The sequence below is a fragment of the Vanderwaltozyma polyspora genome, genomic scaffold, assembly GCF_000150035.1.
Source record: "Vanderwaltozyma polyspora DSM 70294 KpolScaffold473 genomic scaffold, whole genome shotgun sequence".
In the NCBI taxonomy this organism is placed as follows: domain Eukaryota; kingdom Fungi; phylum Ascomycota; class Saccharomycetes; order Saccharomycetales; family Saccharomycetaceae; genus Vanderwaltozyma; species Vanderwaltozyma polyspora.
Genome location: NW_001834622.1, coordinates 24,057 through 50,376, shown reverse-complemented (window position 1 = coordinate 50,376; position 26,320 = coordinate 24,057). Strand labels below are relative to the sequence as shown.

Here is a 26,320-nt window from a genome sequence, read left to right as displayed (position 1 = left end):
TTTGAATTTTATTTATTCCAATTTAATTTATTCCAATTTAATTTATTCTTTTTTATTTTATTCCATTAACTTTATTGTACCGTTTTTACTTTACAATATATTTGTTTTCATTTTTAAAGTTATTCATCAAAATATAAAACATATGCATTCCATTTTGTTTTTTATGTTATATTTTACTTAAGCAATTATTTCAATGGTTTTTTTTTTAAAATGCCATTTTACATTTTACTATATTCGATTATATCTAATTATACTTAATTTTAAATAGTTTACATTCAATACCTTTCGATATCACCCTCAGAAAAATTTCATCTTCGATATACCCGCCCCTTTCACCTCGAGTCAGATCACATAAACCCATTTAACTATAGATGACAATAATAATATTATTATTCATATTCCTTTTACTGTCAGCTAGCTGGTATATTTATCCTTCTGCTGTCGCCAACATTAAAAGGAGACCGGATCCGAATCGTTAATTAAGGCGAATGTAAAACCAAAATTTCGAAAATGTTTAAAGGATTCAGAAATTTAATTACCAACTATAAAAGAATGTCTTGTGCCTTTATCTTGTTATCAGTAAGGTGGGCAGAACTTTTTTCTACTGCAGTAGTGAATAAATATACTACAATCAAATTTTGGGATAGTATGGCTAAACATTTGGTAATTTTGCTCCATGGGTTATGGGGAAATTACAAGCACATGGATTCTTTATTAGAAATGTTTCAAAAAGTTATTAATGATAGAGGTAGTGATAGTAATGACTCTGATGCTGGTAATAGTAATAGTAACTTCGTTTTTTATTCTGCTATGGAAAATGCTAAATTCAAAACACTAGATGGGATAGAAATTGTAGGTTATAGAACTCTGATTGAAATTTCACAATTCATTAAAAATTCAAAATACCAGTTTAACAAAATTAGTGTCATAGGTTATTCACTTGGTGGTATAATTGGCAGATTTATTATAGGGAAAATGTTTACTGATTGTAAAGAGATATTCGAAGGAATGCAACCAATTCTATTTCTGACTCTAGCGACCCCTCATGTTGGTGTAGATTTTTATAATTTGAATCATTCACCTGGAAAAGCAGTCTTAATCACTATTCTGAAAAGTTTGGGAACAACTATACTGGGTAAATCGGGAAAAGAATTGTTCATTTCTAATAGTGAAAACGATATTTTGGTTAAAATGACGACAGGAGAATTTATTGAAGGTTTAAAAAAATTCCAATATCGTGTAGTTTTGGCAAATGTTAAAAATGATAGAACAGTCCCATTTTACACATCATTTATCACAGATTCCGACCCATTTCTTGTAACGGAAAACTGTGTCAAGTATAATTTTGATTTCAATATACCCAATGCAAGTTATTCAAATTTACAACCGAAGATTCTCGATTTAAATGAATTAAACAGTGCTGTAATTCATTCAAAGGACGAATATACTACAGAGGTAAAGTTAAAAATGTTAAGAAGAGTACCTTTAATAATTTTACTTATGATTATTTTTTTACCTTTGGCCTTAATTATAAATACAGGCGCCACAATTTATAGATATATCGTTACCAGACAATATAGACGAATGATTAAGGATGGGAATACAGATGCTCTATTACGAAAAGGAATTAATGGATTTGACGATAAGGTAAGAGGGTTTGTTGAAGATACATACGAATCTCTTATATCAATAGATCGTGATGGAAATAGCGACGATTTAGATATTACATTAGAAACAAATGAAATGTCAGATGACGATGAAACTGTGTATAGTGGGATTTCATGGGAAGAGTTTGTGCATACATATTCACAAAATTGGAAACCAGAGAATCCAAACTCATATGTAAAGGAATTTGGAACACTCCCCTTAGATAATAATAGAAAAATAATTGTTAAGAATCTAAATGAATTAGAATGGGTTAAGATTCCAATTTATATCAAAGCATTGAATGCACATAGAGATATAGTAGCAAGAAATGGGTTAAAACAGGATACTCCCAATAGTGTTGCTACGGTAGAATTTATAGGATATCTGGTTAGATACTTAATTAAAACCAGTTCAAAATGAATTAAATTGTAATATATTTCAATTTTAAAGAAGTGACGAAATAGGTTGAAATATTTGCAATTGGTTCCCAAACGGGAAATTTATATACATATATATATGTGTGTGTGTGTATGCATTTATTATTTTTTGTTTGTATTATTTAAGGTCTTTATTTATAATAAAAACTCTGATAAATTTAAACTATAATAGTTCTCATTGAAGAAAAAATCAATCACAACCATTTTTCTGTTGGATTAGCTTTGAATTCTTTATAATCTTCTAGTTTAAACAATGAAATCTCTGTTTCATTTTCAATCCCATATTCATGTAACTTCTTTTCTACATTATTTATGTCTAATACCCAATCATCATCATGTTCAAAATTCACCACTAAATTTACAGTTTTTGAACCATGGGCATGAGTATATATCTTCAAAGTGTCATATTGAACACTACGGAATGGTCTGAAAGAACCATTGGTTTGGATAAATTTTAATACATCTTCGAATAAATCTTTTGCACTTTTATTTTTCAAATCATAATTAGGTAATACAAAATTCTTAACATTTCTGTATGGGAATGATTTAATAACTCTAATTGTCAAAACGGAATCTGTCAAAGGTCTAGAGGTAGAAGTCAATGGTTCTTCTAAATCAAAATCTTTATTTTCTGGCATTTTGAATATTATATATTTTTTATGAGAGTCGAATGATCAATTCCAATTGATATTAGATATCGTCTAAGGTTAGGTAGCTTGTTCCTAAAATCTTCAATTGTCTATCAATTTAGAAGTGAACATAAAAGAAGAAGACAAAGGAGCAAAAGTCAACTACGAATTGAAATTAATATCCATTATAAAAAGAATACAAATTTTAAATAGATGTAACTTAGAATACTATAGGCTAATGTCTAGTTAGTGATATAACTTCATTGTGGGTAGCATTATTCGATCACCAGATGAGCTTAGCTTATGATCTTGTTTTATGATGAAAAATTATTGTAGAAAACGTGACGATAGATAGCAATAGTAGCAATAAAAGGTTAAAATTCCATATGTTAAGAGGTTGTCGCTACCAAACGGTATACTACTCGGAACAAAAATTTGGCAAAAAAGAATACGGAAGAACTCCTCATAGGGGGCTCGAACCCCTGACATTTCGGTATCCTTGGTTTAAACTTGGAATTGTTTAAAAGCCGAACGCTCTACCAACTGAGCTAACAAGGATGAGTTCTTCTGGCAGTCGGAGAAAAATGACTTTAGTTTTAGAATTCCATGGATCACATGATCAAAATTAATTTATTTACTTTAAAACAATAATCTAATAGTTAAATACAAGTTTTAAGCAGATTTATATCTTAAAAACCCTAATGTCCACATGGGGATAGTACTTGTAAGTGTGTACAAAGCTCTTTATTGCTCTCTGGCACAACTTTTTATTTGTTCCTTTACTACTTCAACCATTAAACATTTTTCACTAAATAAGAAAATTTTTACTTTTAATTTTTATGCGATGAGGTAGAAATATACTAGTACTAAAAGATACTTAAAGATAGTTATATCAAGCTGTTATTGTTGGTATTATTGGTATTCAATCTCTATATTTCTTTCATAGGGTCAGTATTTTCCTACTCATTCAGTATAGTTAATAACTTAAGAATTATTGAAGGAAACCGCCAAAGTTAAGTCATATCAAGCCATATATACTGATCAAAATATCTGAATAAATTGGTTACAATGAGTTCCGATTCAAATACTGCACATGTTAAAGCATTAGTATTGGATGCAACACCTTTGATTACCCAATCATATACTCATTATCAAAGGTATGCAAAGTCCTTCTATACAACACCAACAGTTTTCCAAGAAATTAAAGATGCTCAAGCTAGAAAGAATCTTGAAATTTGGCAAAGTTTAGGTACATTGAATCTGAGACATCCAAATCAAGATTCCATTGCCACAGTAAGTAAGTTTGCAAAATTGACTGGTGATTTCCAAGTTTTGAGTGCAAATGATATTCATATTCTAGCTTTAGCATATGAACTAGAAACCGAATTAAACAAAGGTGACTGGAGACTAAGGAAAGTGCCAGGTGAAAGTTTAGATCATTTAGGTATAAGTGATACAGTTGAACATATTAAAGAAGATCAAGGCAAAGAAGACAAAGAAAGTGTTCCTAAGGAAGAAGGTGGGGAAAAGAAGAAGAAAAAGACAAGAAGAGGTGGTAAGAAGCAAAGGGCTAAGAGGGAAGCTGAAGCTCAAGTCGAAGCAGAATCCCAACCTCAAGTCCAACAGGATAAAGAAGATGATGAGGAAGTTATAACTCAAGTTGAAGCTAAAGTTGAAACTGAAGTAGTTGTACCTAAGGTTGAAAAAGAGAACGAAGAATTGGGAGAAGAGTATGGAGAAGAAGATGATGATGGAGATTGGATTACCCCAGATAATTTAACAGAGATGATAATTAAAGATAGCGGTGAAGATACTACAGGTTCACGCGGTGTTGAAGCATCAGAACAAGAACGTAATAATGCATTAGATTTACCAAGCAATCAAGTTGCCCTAGCTACTGGGGATTTTGCAGTACAAAATGTAGCATTGCAATTAAATTTAAACTTGATGAATTTTATGTCGGGTTTAAGAATCAAAAGATTGCGTAACTATATGTTAAGATGTCATGCATGTTTCAAATTATTGCCATTGCCAAAGGATGGTAAAGCCAAGCATTTCTGTCCATCATGTGGGTTACAAAATACATTATTAAGATGCGCGGTAAGTGTTGATTCTGAGACAGGTAAGATCACACCACATCTTAAGTCTAATTTCCAATGGATTAATAGAGGTAATGTTTATTCTATAGCAAGTCCACTTTCCAAAAATTCGCAGAAAAAATATGGTAAAAAGGGTTATATTCATTCCAAACCACAATATCAAGAAGTTATTTTAAGAGAGGACCAAAAGGAATATTCTCAATTGATGAAACAAGAAGAATGGACCAATAGGCATAATGAAAAGGTATTAGATAATTGGATTGGAGGTGGTTCTGCAGATAATTATATGTCGCCATTTGCGATTACTGGGTTGAAACACCATTCAGTAAAAGTTAATAGAGGGAGATATGTGAACAGTGTTAGAAGGAAAAAATGAAGATTTAAAACTTCAAAAGATATATTGTATACATTATTTATATATATAAATTGGTGTAATTTAAACATTATTGAAAGTACTAACAATAGAGTTTGATCGATACCTCAAGAGAAAGTGTCTGTCTGTTCACCCTGACACTATTTTCATGACCTTGCCTGTTGTACAAACGCACACGTTTCCGGGTAACCTGTGCATAACTGAAATAAAAAGAAAAAAGGATGAAGACTACTCTTTTTTCATTTTGATCACGTGCCAATGTAAACAGATATCTTTTTGCGAATTTCTCGTTTCAAGTTCGAAACAGACAAAAGAAACACTATGTGCTAGAACAGCACGCCATGGCTACACTCTACTCTACTCTATACTGCACTACGTTATTGCTTGTTCGCATTGCTTCTTCCTGAACAACCAAATGAAAATATGATCTCTTTCTTACCTGTAGTACTGTACGTTGACAAGAACACACGATTGTCCAATTCAGTTCAGTTCGAAATTACTTTTTAACAGATTGATCTTAATCGATCCATCCAACATCTCCCACTCTCGTCTCACTATCCCACTATCCCACTCTCTTCTCACTCTTAACAAAAAGTTTGATAAAATGAAACTTTTTTTTTTGGCAAGGTGAAAATTTCTGGATTTCCTGATCTGATGAGGACGATGGTGATCTATTCTATTCTAATTTATCTCATCTACTCTACTCTACTCTATAGTTTTTGTAAAATTGGTAAATTACTCTGCTTGTTGCTGTTTTGCAGTAAATCTATACTTGCTTTTAGACCTAATATAAAATGTAATCCTGGTTCTGGTTCTGCTTCTGCTTTGAGTTTTGGCTTTAGGCTTTGAAGATTTTCAGAAAAAAAGAAGAAACAAAAAACTTTGCAACGACAAGACTACCCACCCACACAGGTTTTTGGGATTCATTCATTCTTTCTTTCTTTCTTTCCTTCACTCATCGATTGGTAATTTTAACATACTACCCAATCTATTTCCAACTTTATCAAACATAGATTTATCTATATATGTCTGTGTAAGAAAGACTGTCTGTATATGTGTATGTTCGTGTGTATATCAGTATATGTATGAGTGAGTGTCAGTCCTGAGTGTCAGTGAATTTACCTTTATCTCTGTATACATTTTTAAGATTGTCGAAGGTCTCCTCCAGTTGGGATTAAACAAGAGGCATACTTTGCTTTTGTGATTTTTTTTGTTCCAAGGTTTTTAATACAAACTATAAAAATATTATCCTACAATATAATATCATATAATATAATACATTAGTTATAAGAATTGTAAAATTACTCTATTTTGTGTTTATTTGTTCGTCACTGTATTCTATTCTATTCTATTGTATTGTATTGTATTGTATTGTATTGTATTGAATTGTATTGAATTGTATTGTATTGTATTGTATTGTATTTTATTTCATTTTATTGTAAAAATATTATCATTAATAAGATCAGACACTGGTACCACCGTGTGTCCGTTAGATATTGTTTGCTTTGATCGCATATATATAGATATAGATATAGATATAGATATATTCATATCTATTTGTTCGGTATTGTGGTATCATTATTCTCGTTACCGTACTGCTAAGATTACTAATTACTCAGTAACTATTAATTGATTTCTTTTGTTTTGTGGAAAATGAATAATCCAGAAAATCAAATCAAATCAGAGGAAATTACCTCTCCAATATTCTCCATGGTGTCAAAATTACCAAATTCTGATTCGATTAACAACGGTAATGGCACTAGCATTGCAAATTCAAGATTCCCTACCATCACCACCACGGTTTCACAACCAAATAATAGTAATGATTTGGTGAAAACTAAATCAATCATTAACACCACTGGAACTTCAGGTGCAGTGGTTTCAAATAGTCCAGAAGTTGGCTTGAAAAGAGTACCGACTGTCACATTTTGTGATGCTAAACCAAATGCTGTGAAATCAGATCTTGGGAACGAAATCTCTATTCTCACAGGTGAAGAAAAATACTCTATAGATGGTGGTCTCACTTCAAAACCATTCATAAACTCTATTAACGTCCCTACTCCAAGTCATATCAATCAGTCGGTCTCTCCTTTGAATATTGCTGCTGTAGCTACCTCCATAAAACAAGAAAGAAAGGGTGCTACTTTTGATTTACGTTCCGATCCTTCACTAACTGCTGTTAATATACCCAAAAGTATAATAAAGAAAAATGATGAAAAGTCAACTTCTGTTTCTCCTTCGTTTTCAGATGATTCTTTATCAAGTTCAAGTTCAAATCCAAATCTAGTGAGGGCACATTCCCCTATAGTAATTCAAACTGAGAATTTGGCTAAATCTGAAGAGTCAATTTTAACAGAAAAACTAGACAATCTTCCTCTACAACAGAAACAGCAACAGCAAATTTCTAGACCAAATATCGCCAAAAGAGAAAATGCCAAAAATATAGATCCTAGATTGCCACAAGATGACGGTAAACTGCATGTGTTGCTAGGTGCTACAGGTGCATTGGGTGTTTTCAAAATTAAATTGATAATTAAAAAATTAGAAGAAATCTACGGTAGAGATAAGATTAGTATTCAAGTGGTACTTACTGATTCAGCAGCAAGATTTTTCACAAAAAAATATACAAAGAAACTAAAATCTGGAAGTATTACATCAAAAACCAATCCTCTCGATATCCAAAGGGATACCCAAAACCAAGTTTACAATAGTAACAATGCAATAAATGATTCTAGCGTCCTATCTAAAACAACATCAAACGATGTGTCGTCAATATTGAAGAATAAAAATTTACCAGCTATTAATACAACTACTAATGGGCATGTTTCCACAACCAGTCCACCTCCTTTATCAGCACAGGCGGAGTTACCACCTCACATTCAAGTATGGACTGATCAAGATGAATGGAAAGCTTGGGAACAACGTACAGACCCTGTTATTCATATTGAATTACGCCGTTGGGCTGATGTAATGGTTGTAGCTCCTTTAACCGCTAATACGCTATCTAAAATTGCATTAGGTTTATGTGACAACTTACTTACAAGTGTTTTGAGAGCTTGGAACCCAATGTATCCTATTCTTTTGGGCCCTTCCATGATTAGCAGTACTTATAATTGTTACTCTACAAAGAAACATTTGAAGACTATCAAAGAAGAAATGCCTTGGATGACTGTTGTAAAACCTTCTGAAAAAGTTATGGATATAAATGGTGATATAGGCCTTGGTGGTATGATGGATTGGAATGAGCTAGTGGATAAGATTGTGATGAAATTAGGTGGTTATCCTAACGTTGAATCCGAACAAGAAGATGAGGAGGAAGATGAGGATGATGAAGATGAAGATGTTAATGGCAATGTTTTGAAAAGCAGACATGCCTCTGATGATGAAGATGATAACGACGACGACGACGATGACGATGACGATGACGATGACGATGACGATGACGATGACGATGACGATGATGTGGGAGAATTAATTACTGGCTCTGAGAATATGAATATAAATCAGGCTAGCACTTAAACCCATTAGAATTGCTTTAAGTCATAATAATTATTAGCATTTACGGTTGGCAAGTTCACTTTTTCAACTTAACAAAGCATATATCATCAAGTCGAGTATAATATTACAAATTTGGATTTTTATTGATACAAGAGTTAGTTAAATTTGAATTTGAATCCTGAAAAAAAAAATACAAAAACCAAACCATTGCATATACTAAGTAAGGAAAAAATTATTGTTTATTCATAATCGCATCCGACCAATAGTCGTCATTGTCCACTATTATGCTTCACCTAGTATGTGCTATAATATCTGTATGCATTATTTTTTTTTTTTGACCAGATAATATTTAGATATATAAGTTAGATTTCCATTTTATTAATAGGGGACTTACTAAATTTTGACATTTCTAAGATATTTGGTAGAAAAACATTATAAAATCAATATAAGTTTTCTCTGCATTTGTCCATTTCTATTTATTAACATAAGATACAAAATGGATAGCTTGATAAAAAAAGACTTATTCAATTTATTTTTAATTTATTATTATTATTATTATTATTATTATTATTATTATTATTAACTTAATGTTGCATTTGGATTTGAAGATCTACAATTCTAATTGAATCAAGATTAATATTGGTATTCCTTCTTGATTACTAAGAGTAATGAAATAATAATGAATATAATTAAAGATAAAGAAAAAAAGATATGGTAGAAAACATAGCGACGTAGTGACGTCATTATTGGTTAGCTGTACCAGAAAAGTAACCCCGATGATAGACAATATGATGTCAAAGATAATGGAATAAAATAAAAATAAAAATAAAAATAAAAATAAAAATAAAAATAAGTGTCAGCTAATAATTTACATTTATTATTGCCATTTGTTCAGAATCCTCAAGGTCATGGTTAGAATACTTGAATATCGAAAATTATCAATTTTACACTTAATAAAATCTGTTTTAGTACTTTTTTAGTTTGTTACTTGACAGCAATCTAAAACTATATCCTTGTAAAGGCAAATTAACTAATGAAATGAAAAAATGAGGGAGGGGGGGCTTATTTTTTAGTGATTTATCGTAAGAACAGTATAATTTGTGTATATCCATGCAACTAATGGGTTACTAGATTAAATAAAAGATGACATATGCATCTTTATTGCTTCATTTTACTATCATGAGATACATAATTAATCAAGGGATAATTATTATTATTATTAATACTTTTTAACAGAAATTATTATTTTAACCAACCTTTCATATCACTATAATTAACCTTTCATATCACTATAACATCCAGTATTCGAGTTGCTAAAAGGTGTCAGTTTAGTTTATGTACTGGACCTTTACCGAGATGGAATAAAGTGAAAGTTTAATTATGGAAACAGAAATCAACAATAAAGATATTAGTTACCTTAAATTGAAACTTTTTTTGCAATTAATCATCAACTTAACTTAGGCTAATATTTTATCTTTAAGTAAAAAGTAATCAGGCTTTACTTATGCATGAAATTTGATACAATGAAACTAGTGGTATAAAGATTTTAGTACGATGATATTAAAAGAAGGAGGAGGGATAATTAAATTTAAATTAGATTAAATCAAAGTAAACTAAGTTAACTTAAATGAGGTTGAATTGATTATTGCTTGCGAATGATTTTACTTCCAAGATATAATATGCCTTTCCAGTTAACTTCTTAGTATCTTTTCCAAGCACTACCATTTCTTGTTAAATAGAATGAACGGTCTTACTTAAAAAGCAATGATTACCGTCTCATGGAAATGGAAAAGATACTGGACCCATCAAAGCGATATAGAGCTTTTCTCCCAACCACATATGGACAAAATAGGCTTATTACTGTATTTGCATTAATCTTTCTTATTTGATTGTAACATTACAAAGAAATTAAATCCATTAATAAAATAGTACTGAAGGAAGAGATTAGAATATCATTGAATAAGTAATTCAAAATTGAAATACGCAAATCAAATTTCACAGTAGGTTTGTTTATCTTCTTCTCATGATGTCCCTCTTTACATTACCTTTTCTTATTGCCCTTTCTTTTACAAGTTCACCATTGCGATATTCATTCATTGGCTAAAACAACTTTCTTTACAAGGCAAGTAAAAGACTCTTAGATAGTAATAGTACGATTGAACTCTTGTTGGGTTTAGATTATAGTTACTTTACTAGTACAAACTTCTACCCCCCCCTCTGTTTCTGATCATTATTACTACTATCTTTGTAATTAAACGGTTAGTAAGCATTCTGACAGCAGGGAGTTACCAAGCAATGGGAGGGGTGAGGTATGATGATGATGATAATGATAATAATGATGATAATGAAGACGAGAGTTTCTGAAGCAAGGACGGTATGACTATAAGAAACTGACTATCATGCCATGTCAGTTCTTATTTTCAATGATAAGATGGATTTAGGGAATATAAGCAATAGAATAAGAAGTATATATATATAATTCAAGAGAACTGGACATAAAGATAAGGAAGCAATGACTTGAAAAGAAGTAAAATAGAGAATCTTGGAGGATACTTCATTTGCGTTTATTCCATGTAGATTTAGTTCTAGTTCCAGTTCTAGTTCCAGTTCTAGTTCTAGTTCTAAGTCAAACTGGTTTTGACAAACAAGTAAGGATTCGGACAGTTTGCATTTGAGGTTTTTTATATGTCGTCACTATTAGGTGGTGGTGGTACAACGATTAAAATGTATTACGTTGATGGATGATGGATGATGATACCTAATATTAGTTCGTATTGCTGAACAGTATTAAGTACTCTCTTGATTTTTTATTAAGAAAATGGTACTATACTTGATTGCACATACTGTTAGGCAAAGTTTCTTGTAGCCTAATTCAAAGAGACTGATGATTTGGTTTATATTGAATTGGCTTGAATTAGCTTGAATTGAATTGAATTGAATCATGAACTCTTATTTGGTGGGACACACTCAGAGATATGTTGTAAATGTAATTTACACTGTAGGGAGAGTATTAGTTTGAACGAATTGTGTTGGAAAAGGAGGTAACAATTGGATATGGTTTATTGTTTGATATTTATTATAAAGTAGGGAAAAATTACTAAGCAAGGACAAACAAGAGCATTTTCCAAGAGCCCTCTATTTTATCGTGATATTGTTGAAGTTGTAGTTGTAGTTGTAATTGTAATTGTAGTTGTGGCTATTCTTATTCTCATTCTTTTTGCTGTCATAATTATTAATTACGTTCATTTTGATTCTTTTTCTTTCATCAGGTTGAATTGTTTCTTTTATAGTTTGTCTGTATAATGCCTGGTTCCTTTACTACTACATGATTATATATTCAATCACTAGGGAATAAAATAATATCTCTAACAATTAAGTGAAAAATAAATATGCAATATAAATAGTTAGTGGGGGGGAGGAGGAGGGGTTATAAGGTTTATTGGGAATGATGGTGACTATTTATATCAAACCAATTCTTAGTTTTAACAAAATTAAATCCAAAAGTAAAAAAAAATAAAACATTAATTATACTTAAATACCCAAATATTTTCTAATATTGTAATTTGAATATTGTCAAATTATCATCTCTATTATTGTCATAGGATATTATACTAAAATCATAAGACAAGCTGTCATAAATTTTTAAAAAAAAAAAGTATATACATATAAAGAAAACTATATTTAAATATGGATGCTAAACCAACACCAGTTCAAGCTGGACAAAGAAGCCTAACACCGGTGGCTATTGGAAGTTCAAATACATCGCCATCGTCATCATCTTCATCACCAAATGAAATTGAAAATCCATCATATCAAAGAAACTGTAGAAAAAATCCAACTATCCAAGATATAAATAATTTAGATTCCTCTTCAATATCTGAAATCATACCATTGTCACGTCAAAATTCAGATAATAGCACTTTATCAACAAAACTCAAGAATAAGGTAATTAAAACATCGACAGGTGGTAAGAAGAAGAAGAAGAAATCGCAATGTTATTATGGTAATTGTACTAGTTCTCATTTAAAGCTTATAGGATTTTGTGATTATTGTAGTGGTAATTACTGTTCCAAACATAGACTACTAGAGAACCATCAATGTAAGGGTCTAAGCACTTGCAAAGAACAACTGCGAAAGAGAAATGCTGATAAATTAGAGAGTGAGCAAACTATAATACCCAAGATTCAGATATAGAATTTCTATGTCAGTCCATTTACTCTTTAAGATTTAATGTGGATTTATGAGAAAGATAGATAACTAAAACGTTGAAGATGAATATGAAGGTACATAATGCCTACAAATATTTGATTTGATCATTATTTATATATATATACATTTTGCATCATTCTCAAAGTCACCTCCCTGCAATAAAATTGACTAGATGACTACCTTCACCAAAAGTGACAGTAGTATATATATGTTATAAAAGAATCCGTAATTTTAATGAAAAAATATAAAATAGCCTATTTACAATATCATTCATTTTTTTTGTCTTCGTTCATACTAATAGTATGCCAGCATGTAAAAGTTTCTGAAATTTAGATTATATAGTTCCTTCAAGTGCTTTGGTCACTGCATCATAAACATTATCTACCGTGTAAGTTGGTTTGAAGCCGTCTAACTTATCCCCATCTCTATAAACACCTGTTCTAACAAGACAACTTTCCCAACCGTATTTGTAAGCTCCAATGATATCACTAGCTGGATTATCACCAATCATATAAACTTTATCAAAAGGAGAGGTCTTGGCTTCTTCACCCCAATTTGGTAGCTTACTTAACAATCCATTTCTACCACCATTCAATAGATTTTCTCTCCATGCAATTAAAACATTATGGGCAAAATCATAAGTGATTTTTGTTGGTTTGCCAATTACTGTATCTTCTAAAGCTAAGCCTTTGTTTAATCTTGAATATAACTCTCTAACTAAGAAACGGAAAGCACCTTGACCAAATCTGTTCAAACTATATCCGTTTGCCCATAGAAGATCGTTGTTTGAGAAATAAATTGGAATTGATGGTTTAGAAGTCTGTTCATTTCTTAATGTATTAAGCATACCATTGTTAGTATTTAATAAATCAGTAATAATTTGAATATCAGCAGCCCAATCATGTGGATCATTAAATACAAGTACTGCATCAAATTTTTTAGTATCTATATCTGGAATTTCTTGAGAATATTCTAATAATTGTTCATTTGATAATCCTGTGAAAGGTGTAATGAATTTGTTATACCTAATTATATCAGTTTGATGAACAACATTTTTGAAGCCATAGGATTTAGCCACTTCTCTTACGGAAGGTGTGCCAATAGCTAAAATTTTGTTGTATTTATTAGCTAGAGTTCTATAAGGAGTATGACTTAATATAACTTGATCTGGGGAAATCGCCACATCTAATGTATTTGATAAAAACTCAGCACGTTGATATTCTAAAGAACCACCCCCATTTGTTAATAGAATATAAGGGATATTATTTTTGTTTAGTAGCCTCAACGCATCACCTGCACCAGGAATGGGAGTCTTGCTTCTTAAAAGTACGCCATCGATATCAAATGCAAATGCAATATTTTTTTTTGTAGAATGCAAAAGTCTTTTAAATACCATGATAATTAGCAATCTATTATGTTTATTGTAGTTGTAGTTGTTATTTTTGTTATTGTAATTGTTATTGTTTTATATCTAATATAGATGAATATTATCTAACTTTGTTGATCATTCATTGAAATACTAGTCGCTAATGAAGGTTCTGATACTCGATTTGGTACAAATGCGGAGTTTGGCTTCCATTTAAAATAAAGTAATCAGATCTCTAATATTTTTCTAACTCTTTCTCATTTATTTTACTTTCCTATAAAGTTGAAAAATCACTTAAAAAATGCATCTCAAATATAATGAATTAAAGTTTTCCTTCTGCGGGATTTTCTCTGAATCATGTTAAAAATTACATCAAAAGGAAAAAATGAAAAAAGGTTGAATTATTTTTGTAAAATTCTCAATAGATAAAAATGAAAAGATATTTCAAGAAGCTCTATTAACCATATCCAACTTAATCTCTGTGTCTATATTTGTGTTACAATTTAGATGGTTTTGAGTTGAATTTATCACATAATTTGGTGTAAAGAATTAAGATTTTTACTAAAATTGATCTATTCATTCCATAAAATTATAACAGAAACTAGTGGCCAGCATTTTAAAATGAAGAATATTGATATTTTGAGTCGCTGACATCTCCTATTTTCCCATACCGTTATTCCAAGTTGTGTATATATTCATTCTGGTCATCATCTCTCTCGAAGTGTCTTTTTAATTCAATTTGGCAGTTTTAGAACATTTCTTTTTTCGTTGACATATTCACTTTCTTTTTTTTTTTTTAAATAAACGACCTAAGAATAACCCATAGCCAGAAGGAAATTAAGATTAAGAATTTATGCTGTTTCACCGTTTCTTTTTATATATTTGGCATTTCCCATTACGGAAATGCTTTATACGAAAAATGAATGAAAAAATTTTGGGCGTTAAATTGGAAGCTGGAATGAAGATAGTTAAAATAGAAATATAAAGATGGGATGATTTGAATCTTGTACTTTCTATATAGAACTTTGGTATCTTGTGCATTGAGAATCGTCTTTTAAGAAAGAGGAAAGGTTACTATCGTTAGGTAAACTTATAAACTAATATAGGGGGAAAATGGCTAAGAGAGCTTTGGGATTAGGTCAGAAGAACAGAGAAAAGAAGAGAAAGGTAGAATCTGGATCAGAAGGTGGATCTAGAAATGCTACACCAACAGTCACTAATCAAATTCAAATTGAATTAGGTGAAGGTGTTGATCCAGATAATGAATTGGCTCAATTACACGGTTTATGGTTAAATTATTTTAAATCTGAGAGAGATGATGAATATATGTTAAATGGTATTGTTCACGAATGTGACAGACTAATCCGTCAAGCTCAAGAAGATGAAGAAATGGCTAAGCAATTAAATGATAGATTTCATGCTATTTATGCATTAGCTTTATCTGAATTGACTATCTTCAAAGCTGCAGAAGAAGAAGGTAAAGAAAGAAAGTTAGTTTCTGAATTCTTCGGAAATGCTTTGGATAGATTGAGTTATGGTCAAGCTGCTCATCCAGATTCCAATCTATTGAAATTAGTTTTTGCCAAGATTTTACTGCAAAGAATCCCATTAGAATACATTTTCAAATTGGAAGTCGATTCTGAAGAGAAATTAGATTTACACCAAAAATTAGAGGATGCTAAGAAAAATTTTGTTATTGTTGATTCTGATTTAGAATTGAGTTATGAAGTCTTAAACATGTTGAACGATTTGTTAGATATAGTTGAAAACTTCGGTCATGAAGATGATATCGAAGAAGGTTTGGATAGTGATGATGAAGATGGTATCGATTTAGTTGAGTTAAAGACTACTCATCCACTATATCAAATTCAACAACAAGTTCCAGAAAACTACCAATGGTTAAGATCTTCTTTTGACAACTTATTAGAAAGTATCAAGGAAAAAGATTCTGAATTATTCCGTTCAGTAGCTAGATCCATTGGTGAATTGTTGTTAAAGGAAGCCGAAGAACCTGCTTCTACTTACTTGAGCATTATATATGGTAATGAAGACGACGATGAAGATGTTGAACCAACTGATGAATCCAAAGAAGCTCAAAAGAAGGCTCAAGAATTAACTAAAAAAGCCTTAGAATATTTGGAAAAGGCTCAAAACGAAGAAGATCCAAAAACTTGGGTACAAGTCGCTGAAGCTCAAATTGACCTAGGTAATTTGTTAGACTACCAATCTTCTGAACAAGAAAGTGCTTACAAAAAAGCTGAAGATATTTTAAGAAAGGCCAATAAGGCTACCAAGGGTAAGTTCCAATTTATCTTAGATAACTTGTTGGAAAAGGAATGATTTAACATGATAAAAATAAAATTTTAAATAAAATAAGAGTTCGTTTATAGATTCATATTTCATAAGGAATTGTAATGAGTTAACTATTTGAAAATGTCTTGATTATTATATATAATTCTTTCTTTTGCATTATGGTTGTTACTGTACTAATGATACGTTTCAAAGTTAACATCTAAACAAGGGTTATCTTTCATCTTTATTGTTTGTTCGTCTTCTCATAATCAGTATTCACGTGACTTTGGCATCTACTGTTAAATCAAAACTTAATTCAAGAACTATTAAAGATATTAATTATAAAACGAAGAGGTTTATAAAAGATGTAGTTATGTTGTGAGAGTTGATAGTGTACTTATTGGCTTGTGAATTTAATATTTGTAGATCATACGTTGAAGAGGCTAACAATATAAAATTTTAGAATGGCTACTTCAGAGAAACTATCAGCATCTCAATCGAGGTCTTTAAAAATTACTGGTGAAGAAATATGGAAGAATAAAACTGAGAAGATAAATGCTGAATTATTCACAATGACATATGGTGCAATTGTATCACAATTATGTACCGATTTCCAACGTGATTATAATAAAGTCAATGATCAATTATTTAGTATGGGTTATAATATTGGTGTAAGATTAATAGAGGATTTCTTGGCAAGAACAGCTTTACCAAGATGTGAGGATATGATAAGGACTAGTGAAGTAATTACAAAATGTGCATTTAAGATATTTTTAAATATAACACCTCAAGTAACCAATTGGTCACCTAGTAACGATGCATTCTCACTTATTTTATTAGAAAACCCATTAAGTGAATTTGTTGAGCTACCAATGGATGCTACAAAACAGTTGTGGTATTCTAATATATTATGCGGTGTTCTAAGAGGTGCACTAGAGATGGTCCAGCTAGACTGTGATGTGCATTTTGTATCAGATATTTTAAGAAATGAACCACAAACTGAAATTAGAATCAAACTAAACAAAGTACTAAAAGACGAAATCCCTATCGGTGAAGATTGAATTGTCATGAAATGATTAATATTTAACAAAGTTTCTATATGTATTCATGTATATATATAGCTATCTGGGATATATTTTATTTGGATATATTGAATACCATTTTAATTCAATTTATTAAAAAGGCTAAATAGTAATGTGTAGGTAGTTATACTGATATATTTACTAATAATATCGAAAATGGGTTTAATTATCATGAATCATTATTTCTAAAGTGTCAATATTTACTAAGTTCAGCTTTTATTGCTCCTTCTTTTCATTTTGACGTCTCGCTCTAATGATCGAAGTAATTTTTGAAGGAAAGATATTGTCATCATCAATTTCTTCATCACTGCTACTACTATCTTCAGTTTCATTGAAATTCCTGCCATCTGCAAAGATTGGAATATCAGTTAAGGAACCTCTAGAATTAACTCTGGACAAAGCATTAGAGAATAGGGAGCTAAATGATGAAGAACGGCTACGTGTAACTGAAGATGAGCGACTGTCACTTTTGTCCTCGTCACTTTTTCTTGAATTCCTGTAACTTTCAAAGTTTGGTATTACTTCAGGACCCAACTCATTACAAATGTCAGTAATTTCATCACTTAATTCATTACGTAATTTCTGGATATCAGTTATTGTATCTTCTGGGTATAGTAGTGTCACAAATAGAGGAGCTAAAGATTTTAACAAATCCATACCAACTTCACCTGTTTTCAAACTACCATAAGTAGTTAGGACAAGTAAACCATAGAAATAAAAGAATTGCATAACCTTGTTGCTGAATGGTATCCATAACCAACTTAACCAATTTCTATGGGTTGATGCGGTGTATACCAAGATTAAAGAATAGGTAATGTAAAGAATTGGAGCAAAGCCTAAAGCAACCATAACTTTCCAAGTTGCGATCAAATCAATACCCTTTATTTTAACTACTGATTTTTTTAATCCTTCTTCCTGCTTCTTCTTTGAATAATAGTGAGCTATAACAAATACAGGAGTAAACAGAATCGTACCAGGTAAAGCCAATGTAAAGAAGGCACCAAGTTTAATTATTCTGTTAAGCAGAACAACAAGTGTTCTTATATTTGCAGCAGTTCCAGTTTTTAACATAAGAACTTGATGGTCTTTAATACCTAAGGAATATAGTCTTTCGTTATAGTTTTGTACAGCAGTCTTCAAATTGATAATTCTTGGATCATCTTTAAATTTAGAATACCCCAATAGTAAATTTCTATTGACTTGACAAACAACAGGCAGTGGTATCTTTTTGTTGTTTGAAGCTGGTTTATATAATCTACGTGCGGCTTGGATTGTCATTAAAGTTTCATAATCAGGAGCATTCTCTGTCACTGAGTATAAAGCATCGGTAACCTTTTTCAATAACTTTGAGACAGCACCACGAGGATCTTCTTTATAGTGTTTACCCATTTCACCATCGACTATAATTGGTTCACCATATTCAATAACCGCTCTAGATCTGAATTTTTGTCTATGGAAATAATTTAAACCACAAGGAACGATAGAAACTTTTAAGGTTGGGTCTGCAGCAGTTGCACCTAGAGCCATAATTGCGACACCAGCCTTAATTGGTAATAGTGATGGTCTATCGTGTGAACCACCTTCAGGGAAAATACCGACACAACCTTTGGTATCCAAATGATTGAAGACATTTTGGAACACTTTTGAATTATCAACCTTTGGAGCATATTTGAACGTACATCCATTTTCTATGTGATAATTGATTTTTTCCTGGATAGGAGCATCGATATTCTTGAAAGGTGAAGAAAGAATGATAGTATAATCATCAGGGATTGATTCAATTTTTGCGTTTGCTAAGAAATTAGGCAAACCAACTAAACCTTTTGGAGTGAATCTTTTAGTAAAGCCTGGATTCTCTAAAGAATTATCTGTGACACGACCTTTAATAACAGTTGGTTTATTCATATCAGGACAATATAATACAATCCTATTGTCAACTTTTGATAAATTGTCTTGTTGTCTTGGCACTGGGATACCACCAGTAGCAATACCAAATTGTCCAACTATTGGTTTTTTGAAACCTGAAGCAGCTGTTACAAAGCAAGTTTGTCTTGATCTGTTTACGTCAAATTTGTCATTATCATATACAACTTTTCTTGCGGTTATCATAACTAAAGAAGGATCAATAAATTGGTTTGCATGAGGAGCACAAACTATAATAGTTGGTGTACCGACAGGAGGAATATTGTGACCACCTCTAACTTTAACTTCTCTAAAGAATATCATAAACAAAATATTTAATATAAATAAAACAAAATCATATAACCAAGTGTAAAAATTATAGACAAGCCCATTGTAAGGGTTGGAATATTTCACATCTGCACTTGGAATATGAGCGGATGGCCCTTTATTAGAAGGTTTCTCGTCAGACATATTTTATAGTAAGATATTCTGAATCAGAGAAAGAGGTAAAGGATTAATCTTTTCGATAAATAATTGTGTATGGATTGATACCTCTAGTAATCGCAATGTTTTGTCTTTTCCAAATAAAAGTTGAAATGAGAGAAAAATATGACTATTGTAATTTCGATGCTGCAAATAATCTATACTTATATAAATCCTTAAGCACTAGAAATAATTACTATTGGAAATATTAAAAAATAATAATAATGATAGAATGAACTCCTAGTTAAAATTCCAACACTTCTTACAAGAATAAATAAGAAGTGTGACTATATGATCCACAGAAGCAAAAAAAGGTATCCCAGAAAGAAATCTACTTTTAGCCCAAAAAAATATACAAAACTTGAATATCAATTGTAAGAATAGGTCAACCTAATGGAAGATCAATAATTTAAACAGCACTATAATAGATATAACTCAATTCGATACCCTCTTCCTTTCCTTGGCAACAACAGTAATAAGTAATTCGAAACTAGTTAAAGTTTTATAAATATTTCCATTGTAGGACCTTTAAATAAAATATCACCAATTTCTTTTTTATGCCAATGGGGATAGGCTTAATGAATTTCGAATTCGAATTCGAAATCCAATTGGAACAAGAACAAGAACAAAAGCAAGAACAAGAACAAGTACCATGACAACAAGAAAGACAACAAGAAAAGGTTGTAAAAACGTATCAGAGGGTATTTGTTTGATGTTTAAGCCAATACAAAGCAAATTAAATGTTATTGTTGAATTTAATGTTGTTGTGGAGGAGGGTTAAGTTTTCTTGAAAGAGACATGGTTAGTGTTGATGTTAGATAATACTTCGATTGTTAACCTTGGAGGTGTGAGGAAGATTACACTGTTGAATTAAAATAATATATACCTCCTTGGTCTTTATATTTGTACATAATAATATTGCACAATGGCTTCGAAGAAGGATCGATTGATCATTTTTAGCAATGAGTTATATTAGGATGAGAATTCAATTATTCGTTAAACTTAACTCTGTTGCAATCAAGGTATTGATGGATTTATCAGTAGTAATGTCTTGCAACAGCGTGCATTTTTTCTATAGAAGAATGTACATTGCAGTGAGAGGAGAGGAAAATGTAAGGAAGGGAATTCAAGATTTTGTTCTATACATATTTTGATCGACATAGTGAATAATTCTTTGTAACAGTACAGATATAATACATATTTCTGTATTTTTTGCATCAAAATATCAATTCTTTGTAATATATATGTGTATAAAAACGTCTCACGGAATTTGGTTAACTATATGATGAATAGAACCACACCTGCTCCCTTCCATCCCTTCCCTCCCTGCCTTTTCGAAAATATTTGTGATAACTTGGAATGTATGGGGCAATTATTAAAAGTTGTTGCTTCTTATCCATTGTTTTTCCATTCTATTTTCTTAGTATGAGATAGATCACAAATGACTGGTATCGAACCATTGTTTCAATTAAATACATCAACAGGAGGTTTCCTGGATATAATTATTCTTATAATTGTAAACTCAAATATGAAAAGACTGATAATAACTAGTATAATATCCAAATCAATTTGAATAATCCTTAAACTACTGGCATGACAGTATTCACAAGTGTCTGGAAAGCTGGTATGTTCAAATTTCCCAGTTCTTGTAAAAAGGAAGGTATCTGTCATTGTGTTAATAAATAAGTATGTTCCATAATCTCAGCATATTGAAATAGATAGCCTCCTAAACGCTTGATTATATAAGTGTTTCTCTGTTTCTTCTCATCGTCATTACCACATCTCCCTGCTCTTACATAATAAATTAAGCTGATTATTGACACTTTGGATCATAATGTACGCTTAAGTGAAATTTTTTTTTTATTTACTATGGCAAAAGTGATTTTAAGCTACAAGGAAAAGACAAAGCTTAAACTAAAATGTATATAATTATTATAAAAGTTATTAAAATCGATGAATAGGTTTCTATTTAAAGTTTATGCAATCTTATGAACCGTCATTTATTGTCAAAATCTAAGGTAATCGTGTGAAAATCAATCTTAAAACTAGTTGGATAGATTATGGGTGTTCCTTCATTTTTCAGATGGTTATCTAGAAAATACCCAAAAATTATTTCACCAGTCTTAGAAGATGCACCACAAGTAGTGGATGGTGTTCAATTACCTATTGATTATTCTGCTCCAAATCAAAATGGTGAATTGGATAATTTGTATTTGGATATGAACGGTATTGTCCATCCTTGTTCTCATCCAGAAAACAAACCTCCTCCAGAAAATGAAGATGAGATGTTATTAGCTGTCTTTGAATATACCAATAGAGTTTTAAATATGGCAAGACCAAGAAAAGTGCTAATGATAGCTGTTGATGGTGTTGCTCCTCGTGCTAAGATGAATCAACAGAGAGCTCGTAGATTCAGAAGTGCTAGAGATGCTAAAATTCAAGATGAAGCTCGTGAAGAGATCATGAGAGAAAAAGAAGAAATTGGTGAACATATTGATGAATCCGTTAGAAATAAGAAAACTTGGGATTCGAATGCAATTACTCCAGGTACTCCCTTCATGGATAAGTTAGCTGCTGCTTTACGTTATTGGACAGCATTTAAATTAGCTACCGATCCAGGTTGGAAAAATTTACAAATTATTATTAGCGATGCTACTGTTCCTGGTGAAGGTGAACATAAAATTATGAATTTTATAAGATCTCAACGTGCAGATCCAGAATATAACCCAAATACTACACATTGTATCTATGGTTTGGATGCAGATTTGATCTTTTTAGGGCTAGCAACCCATGAGCCTCATTTTAAAATCTTAAGAGAAGATGTTTTCGCCCAGGGAAATAACCGTAAAAGACACAATTTTAAAGATAATATTAATATGACTGAAGAGGAGAAACAAATTATAATGAAGGAAGATTCTCAAAAACCATTTTTATGGTTGCACATCAGCGTATTAAGAGAATATCTTTCAGCTGAATTATGGGTTCAGAGATTACCATTTCCATTTGATCTAGAGAGAGCTATCGATGACTGGGTTTTCATGTGTTTCTTTTGTGGTAATGATTTCTTACCGCATTTACCAAGTTTAGACGTCAGAGAAAATAGTATAGATATTTTATTGGATATATGGAAAGTGGTACTACCAAATTTGAAAGATTATATGACATGTGATGGTGAATTGAATTTAGCTTCAGTTGAAAAGCTGTTATATCAATTAGGCTCAAGAGAAGGTGATATTTTTAAAACAAGACATATACAAGAAATTAGAAAACAAGAAGCTCTTCAAAGAAGGAAACTTGGAAATCAAAAAAATTTATCACAAGGTCAAGATAGGCATCCAACTCAATTCAATGAACAACTCCAACTATATGATACAAATGGTAATTTAGCAAAAGGTTCTTGGAATCTGACAACTAGTGATATGGTCAAATTTAAAAAGGAATTGATGCTAGCAAATGAAGGTGATGAGGAAGCGATCAAGGTTATTAAAGCTCAAAGCGATCTTAATAATAAACTTGAAAATGAGATAAATAAAGAAAAGGAGGAAGAAGCTATTAATCAAGGAAATATTGCCAACTTTAGTGCTGTAGACACCATGAAGAAGAAATTAACGGAAAGAAAGCGTCAATTAGAACAAGAAGAAAATGAAGACAAAATGAAAAATGAAAAAGATACTAAGAAACCTAAAACCGAATCAAAAGAAGATGAATTGACAAATGATATAGAAGCAGAAATTGTAGCAGAAGTTGCAGATGAGTTAAATGATGAAGAAGGAGAAGATGGAGAATCAGGCCAAAATACAGAGGACACTAATGATGTAGTTCCAGGTATTTCTCCTTTTGAAGGAACTAGTGGTGTGATTGATACCGATGAATCTGTAAGACTGTATGAACCAGGATACCATTCTAGGTATTACACTTCTAAATTTAATATAGCTGAAGAAAATATCACTCCATTAAGTCGGAAGGTAGTTAGAAGTTACATTGAAGGTGTCTCTTGGGTATTGCTATACTATTATCAGGGTTGTGCGTCTTGGAATTGGTATTATCCTTATCATTATGCACCATTTGCGAGTGATTTTACTAATATTGCGGACATGGAAATTAATTTTGAACTGGGTGAACCATTCCTACCATATGAACAGTTAATGAGTGTTTTACCAGCAGCATCTGGTAATATGCTTCCTAAGGTTTTCCAATCTTTAATGAGAAACCCAGATTCTGAAATAGTTGACTTTTACCCTGTCGAATTTTTAATTGATATGAATGGTAAAAAAATGTCATGGCAGGGAATAGCTCTTCTGCCATTTATTGATGAAGAGAGGTTATTGAAATCTGTGCGTTCACAATATAAGGTATTGACGGATAGTGAAAAGTCTAGAAATGTTCGGAATCAAGAAATTGTCTTAATTAGCAACAAAAATGTCAATTACGATAAATTTGTGAAAGAACTATACACTGAAAACTTGGAGAATCCAAATTTTGAGCAATATTTCAGTCATTTCAATAGCGGTTTAAGTGGATATGTCGGTAAAGATAAAGAAGGATTTGATTTAAATAGTAAAATTTTATGTCCAATACAAGCTGGTTCATTGCCAACACTTTCTACAAATTTATTTCTGAAAATGAGTTACAGAATGCTACCTTTACCAACAAAAAATAAATCTATTATATTGAATGGATTTGTAGCCTCAGAACCAATGTTAACATCCTACGATCTAGATTCTATTTTATACAAATACAATGATCGAAATTTTTATAGAAATGGTAACAGAAATTTTGGAGATGATATGAAACAAAACATAGTGCCAGTAGGACCAAGGGGTGTTACTCAGTATAAACCTAGAGTTGGTGGTTATAGAGCTTTCTTTCATTTTGAACAAATGAATAACGGTCATAATAATTATAATAATAATGGTACAGGAAATACCTCGTATGAAAATAATGGTTATAATCGTGGTCAGCAGTTTAACCAACATCAAGGTGGTTCCTATGGCAGATACAACAATTCAAATAGAAACTATCAATCGGACAATTATAATGCAAATTCAGGAGGTTCGTATAATTTCAGGAATAATGGGAACTATAATAACAGAAACCGTGGATACAATAACAACGGACAGGAAAGAAATGATAGAAATACCAGTGGACATAGAGGCGGTAGTCGACAACAAAGCAGGTATAATGGAAACTGGAACCAACCACATAGTGGTAATTATAAATCTAGATACCAATAAATAAGTTTATACACAATTATATATGTATGTTAAGATTTAAGTTGTATTTTTATGTTAATTGCTACTTTTTTTTTAACTTTTAGTTCATTTTTAAATTAAATTGTTTTGTTTATGTAAAATTAAATTTTCAAGAGCTTAACTTAAAAATTGATTATTATATAAAGTGAAGAACTAAAGCACATGAACACAACAAAATCAAACACCTATAGACTAGAGTTTAACTAATCATCTAATTTTTTTTAATTGAGTGGAGTTGATGCAAGTACACACTTTATTTAACATACCTTTACTATTTGCAGACGTCCCTTTATCAGAATAATAAAGTAAAGATACATTATCAAATTGGATTAAATTTGCACAAAAGACATATCTGTAGAAACCATTAAAGTGGCATTAGTTTATTCAATCAACTAATTTATGTATTTCAATACAAGGGAAATAAAAATATAATTTATTCATTATAGTTCTGGTTGATGTTTATAAAAATGGGAATAGATCTCAATTGTAAATTATCAACATACCCCTTTTATACTCTTGAACCACCTAGTATTATTCGAATAAATCAATTACCAGCTTTTCAAATATAAGTTTTGCTTTGCCATTATCATGACCTCTGTAGCAAGATTTAGAAAAGTAATAGAGGAAGCAAGATTTTGTTATATCTGAGATATTATGGTATAAATATTTTATATCAGAAAAACGTTACATACGCATTATAAATGATTCTTAAGAAATATTAACCTCATTAATTCTCAACCAAAATATTTTTGTTATATTTATTAATATACGAAGTAATTAATTTGGGCTTGTCATTTGACTAAAATTAACAGTAAATTATAGAAGAACTTCAGAATTTTATATTATATAGATGTAGAACGTATTATTTTTTTAAACTAACATGAATATTACCCCATGTTTATATATTAAACTTGTGTATTCCAGATCAATCCTATTTTTATTACACATGCATTACCCACTAGATATCTGAATTCTAAAATTCGTTACCAGTTTCAAATAATTATGTTCATTTTTATTTGGGATGTCATATTTCGTCACAACTTGATTTTCA

At 31.0% G+C, this 26,320-nt stretch overlaps 10 protein-coding genes and 1 non-coding gene across 11 annotated transcripts; 7 read left to right on the top strand and 4 right to left on the bottom strand.

Annotated features, from left to right (window-relative positions):
- Window positions 1-510: 510 nt before the first annotated feature.
- Window positions 511-2,067, top strand: LPL1 (putative hydrolase; the record flags this gene model as incomplete). Its single annotated transcript, XM_001643466.1, has 1 exon — window positions 511-2,067. One exon carries the CDS (start codon window positions 511-513, stop codon window positions 2,065-2,067), a length of 1,557 nt encoding a protein of 518 aa, XP_001643516.1.
- A 211-nt stretch (window positions 2,068-2,278) lies between these two features.
- AIM29 (Aim29p) lies at window positions 2,279-2,722 on the bottom strand (the record flags this gene model as incomplete). Its single annotated transcript, XM_001643465.1, has 1 exon — window positions 2,279-2,722. The coding sequence occupies one exon, from the start codon at window positions 2,720-2,722 to the stop codon at window positions 2,279-2,281; it is 444 nt and encodes a 147-aa protein (XP_001643515.1).
- A 450-nt stretch (window positions 2,723-3,172) lies between these two features.
- On the bottom strand, window positions 3,173-3,271 carry Kpol_473trna2. Its single transcript has 2 exons — window positions 3,234-3,271; window positions 3,173-3,209 (listed from the first exon to the last, which is right to left on the bottom strand). It is a non-coding gene; the product is annotated as a tRNA-Lys (tRNA).
- A 510-nt stretch (window positions 3,272-3,781) lies between these two features.
- NOB1 (rRNA-binding endoribonuclease) lies at window positions 3,782-5,188 on the top strand (the record flags this gene model as incomplete). The annotated part of the gene is made up of 1 exon (XM_001643464.1): window positions 3,782-5,188. One exon carries the CDS (start codon window positions 3,782-3,784, stop codon window positions 5,186-5,188), a length of 1,407 nt encoding a protein of 468 aa, XP_001643514.1.
- A 1,650-nt stretch (window positions 5,189-6,838) lies between these two features.
- Window positions 6,839-8,704, top strand: Kpol_473p14 (uncharacterized protein; the record flags this gene model as incomplete). The annotated part of the gene is made up of 1 exon (XM_001643463.1): window positions 6,839-8,704. The coding sequence occupies one exon, from the start codon at window positions 6,839-6,841 to the stop codon at window positions 8,702-8,704; it is 1,866 nt and encodes a 621-aa protein (XP_001643513.1).
- A 3,666-nt stretch (window positions 8,705-12,370) lies between these two features.
- On the top strand, window positions 12,371-12,877 carry TMC1 (Tmc1p; the record flags this gene model as incomplete). Its single annotated transcript, XM_001643462.1, has 1 exon — window positions 12,371-12,877. The coding sequence occupies one exon, from the start codon at window positions 12,371-12,373 to the stop codon at window positions 12,875-12,877; it is 507 nt and encodes a 168-aa protein (XP_001643512.1).
- A 349-nt stretch (window positions 12,878-13,226) lies between these two features.
- Kpol_473p12 (uncharacterized protein) lies at window positions 13,227-14,288 on the bottom strand (the record flags this gene model as incomplete). The annotated part of the gene is made up of 1 exon (XM_001643461.1): window positions 13,227-14,288. One exon carries the CDS (start codon window positions 14,286-14,288, stop codon window positions 13,227-13,229), a length of 1,062 nt encoding a protein of 353 aa, XP_001643511.1.
- A 1,083-nt stretch (window positions 14,289-15,371) lies between these two features.
- Window positions 15,372-16,598, top strand: ETT1 (Ett1p; the record flags this gene model as incomplete). Its single annotated transcript, XM_001643460.1, has 1 exon — window positions 15,372-16,598. One exon carries the CDS (start codon window positions 15,372-15,374, stop codon window positions 16,596-16,598), a length of 1,227 nt encoding a protein of 408 aa, XP_001643510.1.
- A 416-nt stretch (window positions 16,599-17,014) lies between these two features.
- On the top strand, window positions 17,015-17,611 carry BET3 (TRAPP complex core subunit BET3; the record flags this gene model as incomplete). The annotated part of the gene is made up of 1 exon (XM_001643459.1): window positions 17,015-17,611. One exon carries the CDS (start codon window positions 17,015-17,017, stop codon window positions 17,609-17,611), a length of 597 nt encoding a protein of 198 aa, XP_001643509.1.
- A 237-nt stretch (window positions 17,612-17,848) lies between these two features.
- GPT2 (bifunctional glycerol-3-phosphate/glycerone-phosphate O-acyltransferase GPT2) lies at window positions 17,849-20,005 on the bottom strand (the record flags this gene model as incomplete). The annotated part of the gene is made up of 1 exon (XM_001643458.1): window positions 17,849-20,005. One exon carries the CDS (start codon window positions 20,003-20,005, stop codon window positions 17,849-17,851), a length of 2,157 nt encoding a protein of 718 aa, XP_001643508.1.
- A 2,072-nt stretch (window positions 20,006-22,077) lies between these two features.
- RAT1 (ssRNA exonuclease RAT1) lies at window positions 22,078-25,251 on the top strand (the record flags this gene model as incomplete). Its single annotated transcript, XM_001643457.1, has 1 exon — window positions 22,078-25,251. The coding sequence occupies one exon, from the start codon at window positions 22,078-22,080 to the stop codon at window positions 25,249-25,251; it is 3,174 nt and encodes a 1,057-aa protein (XP_001643507.1).
- Window positions 25,252-26,320: the final 1,069 nt, after the last annotated feature.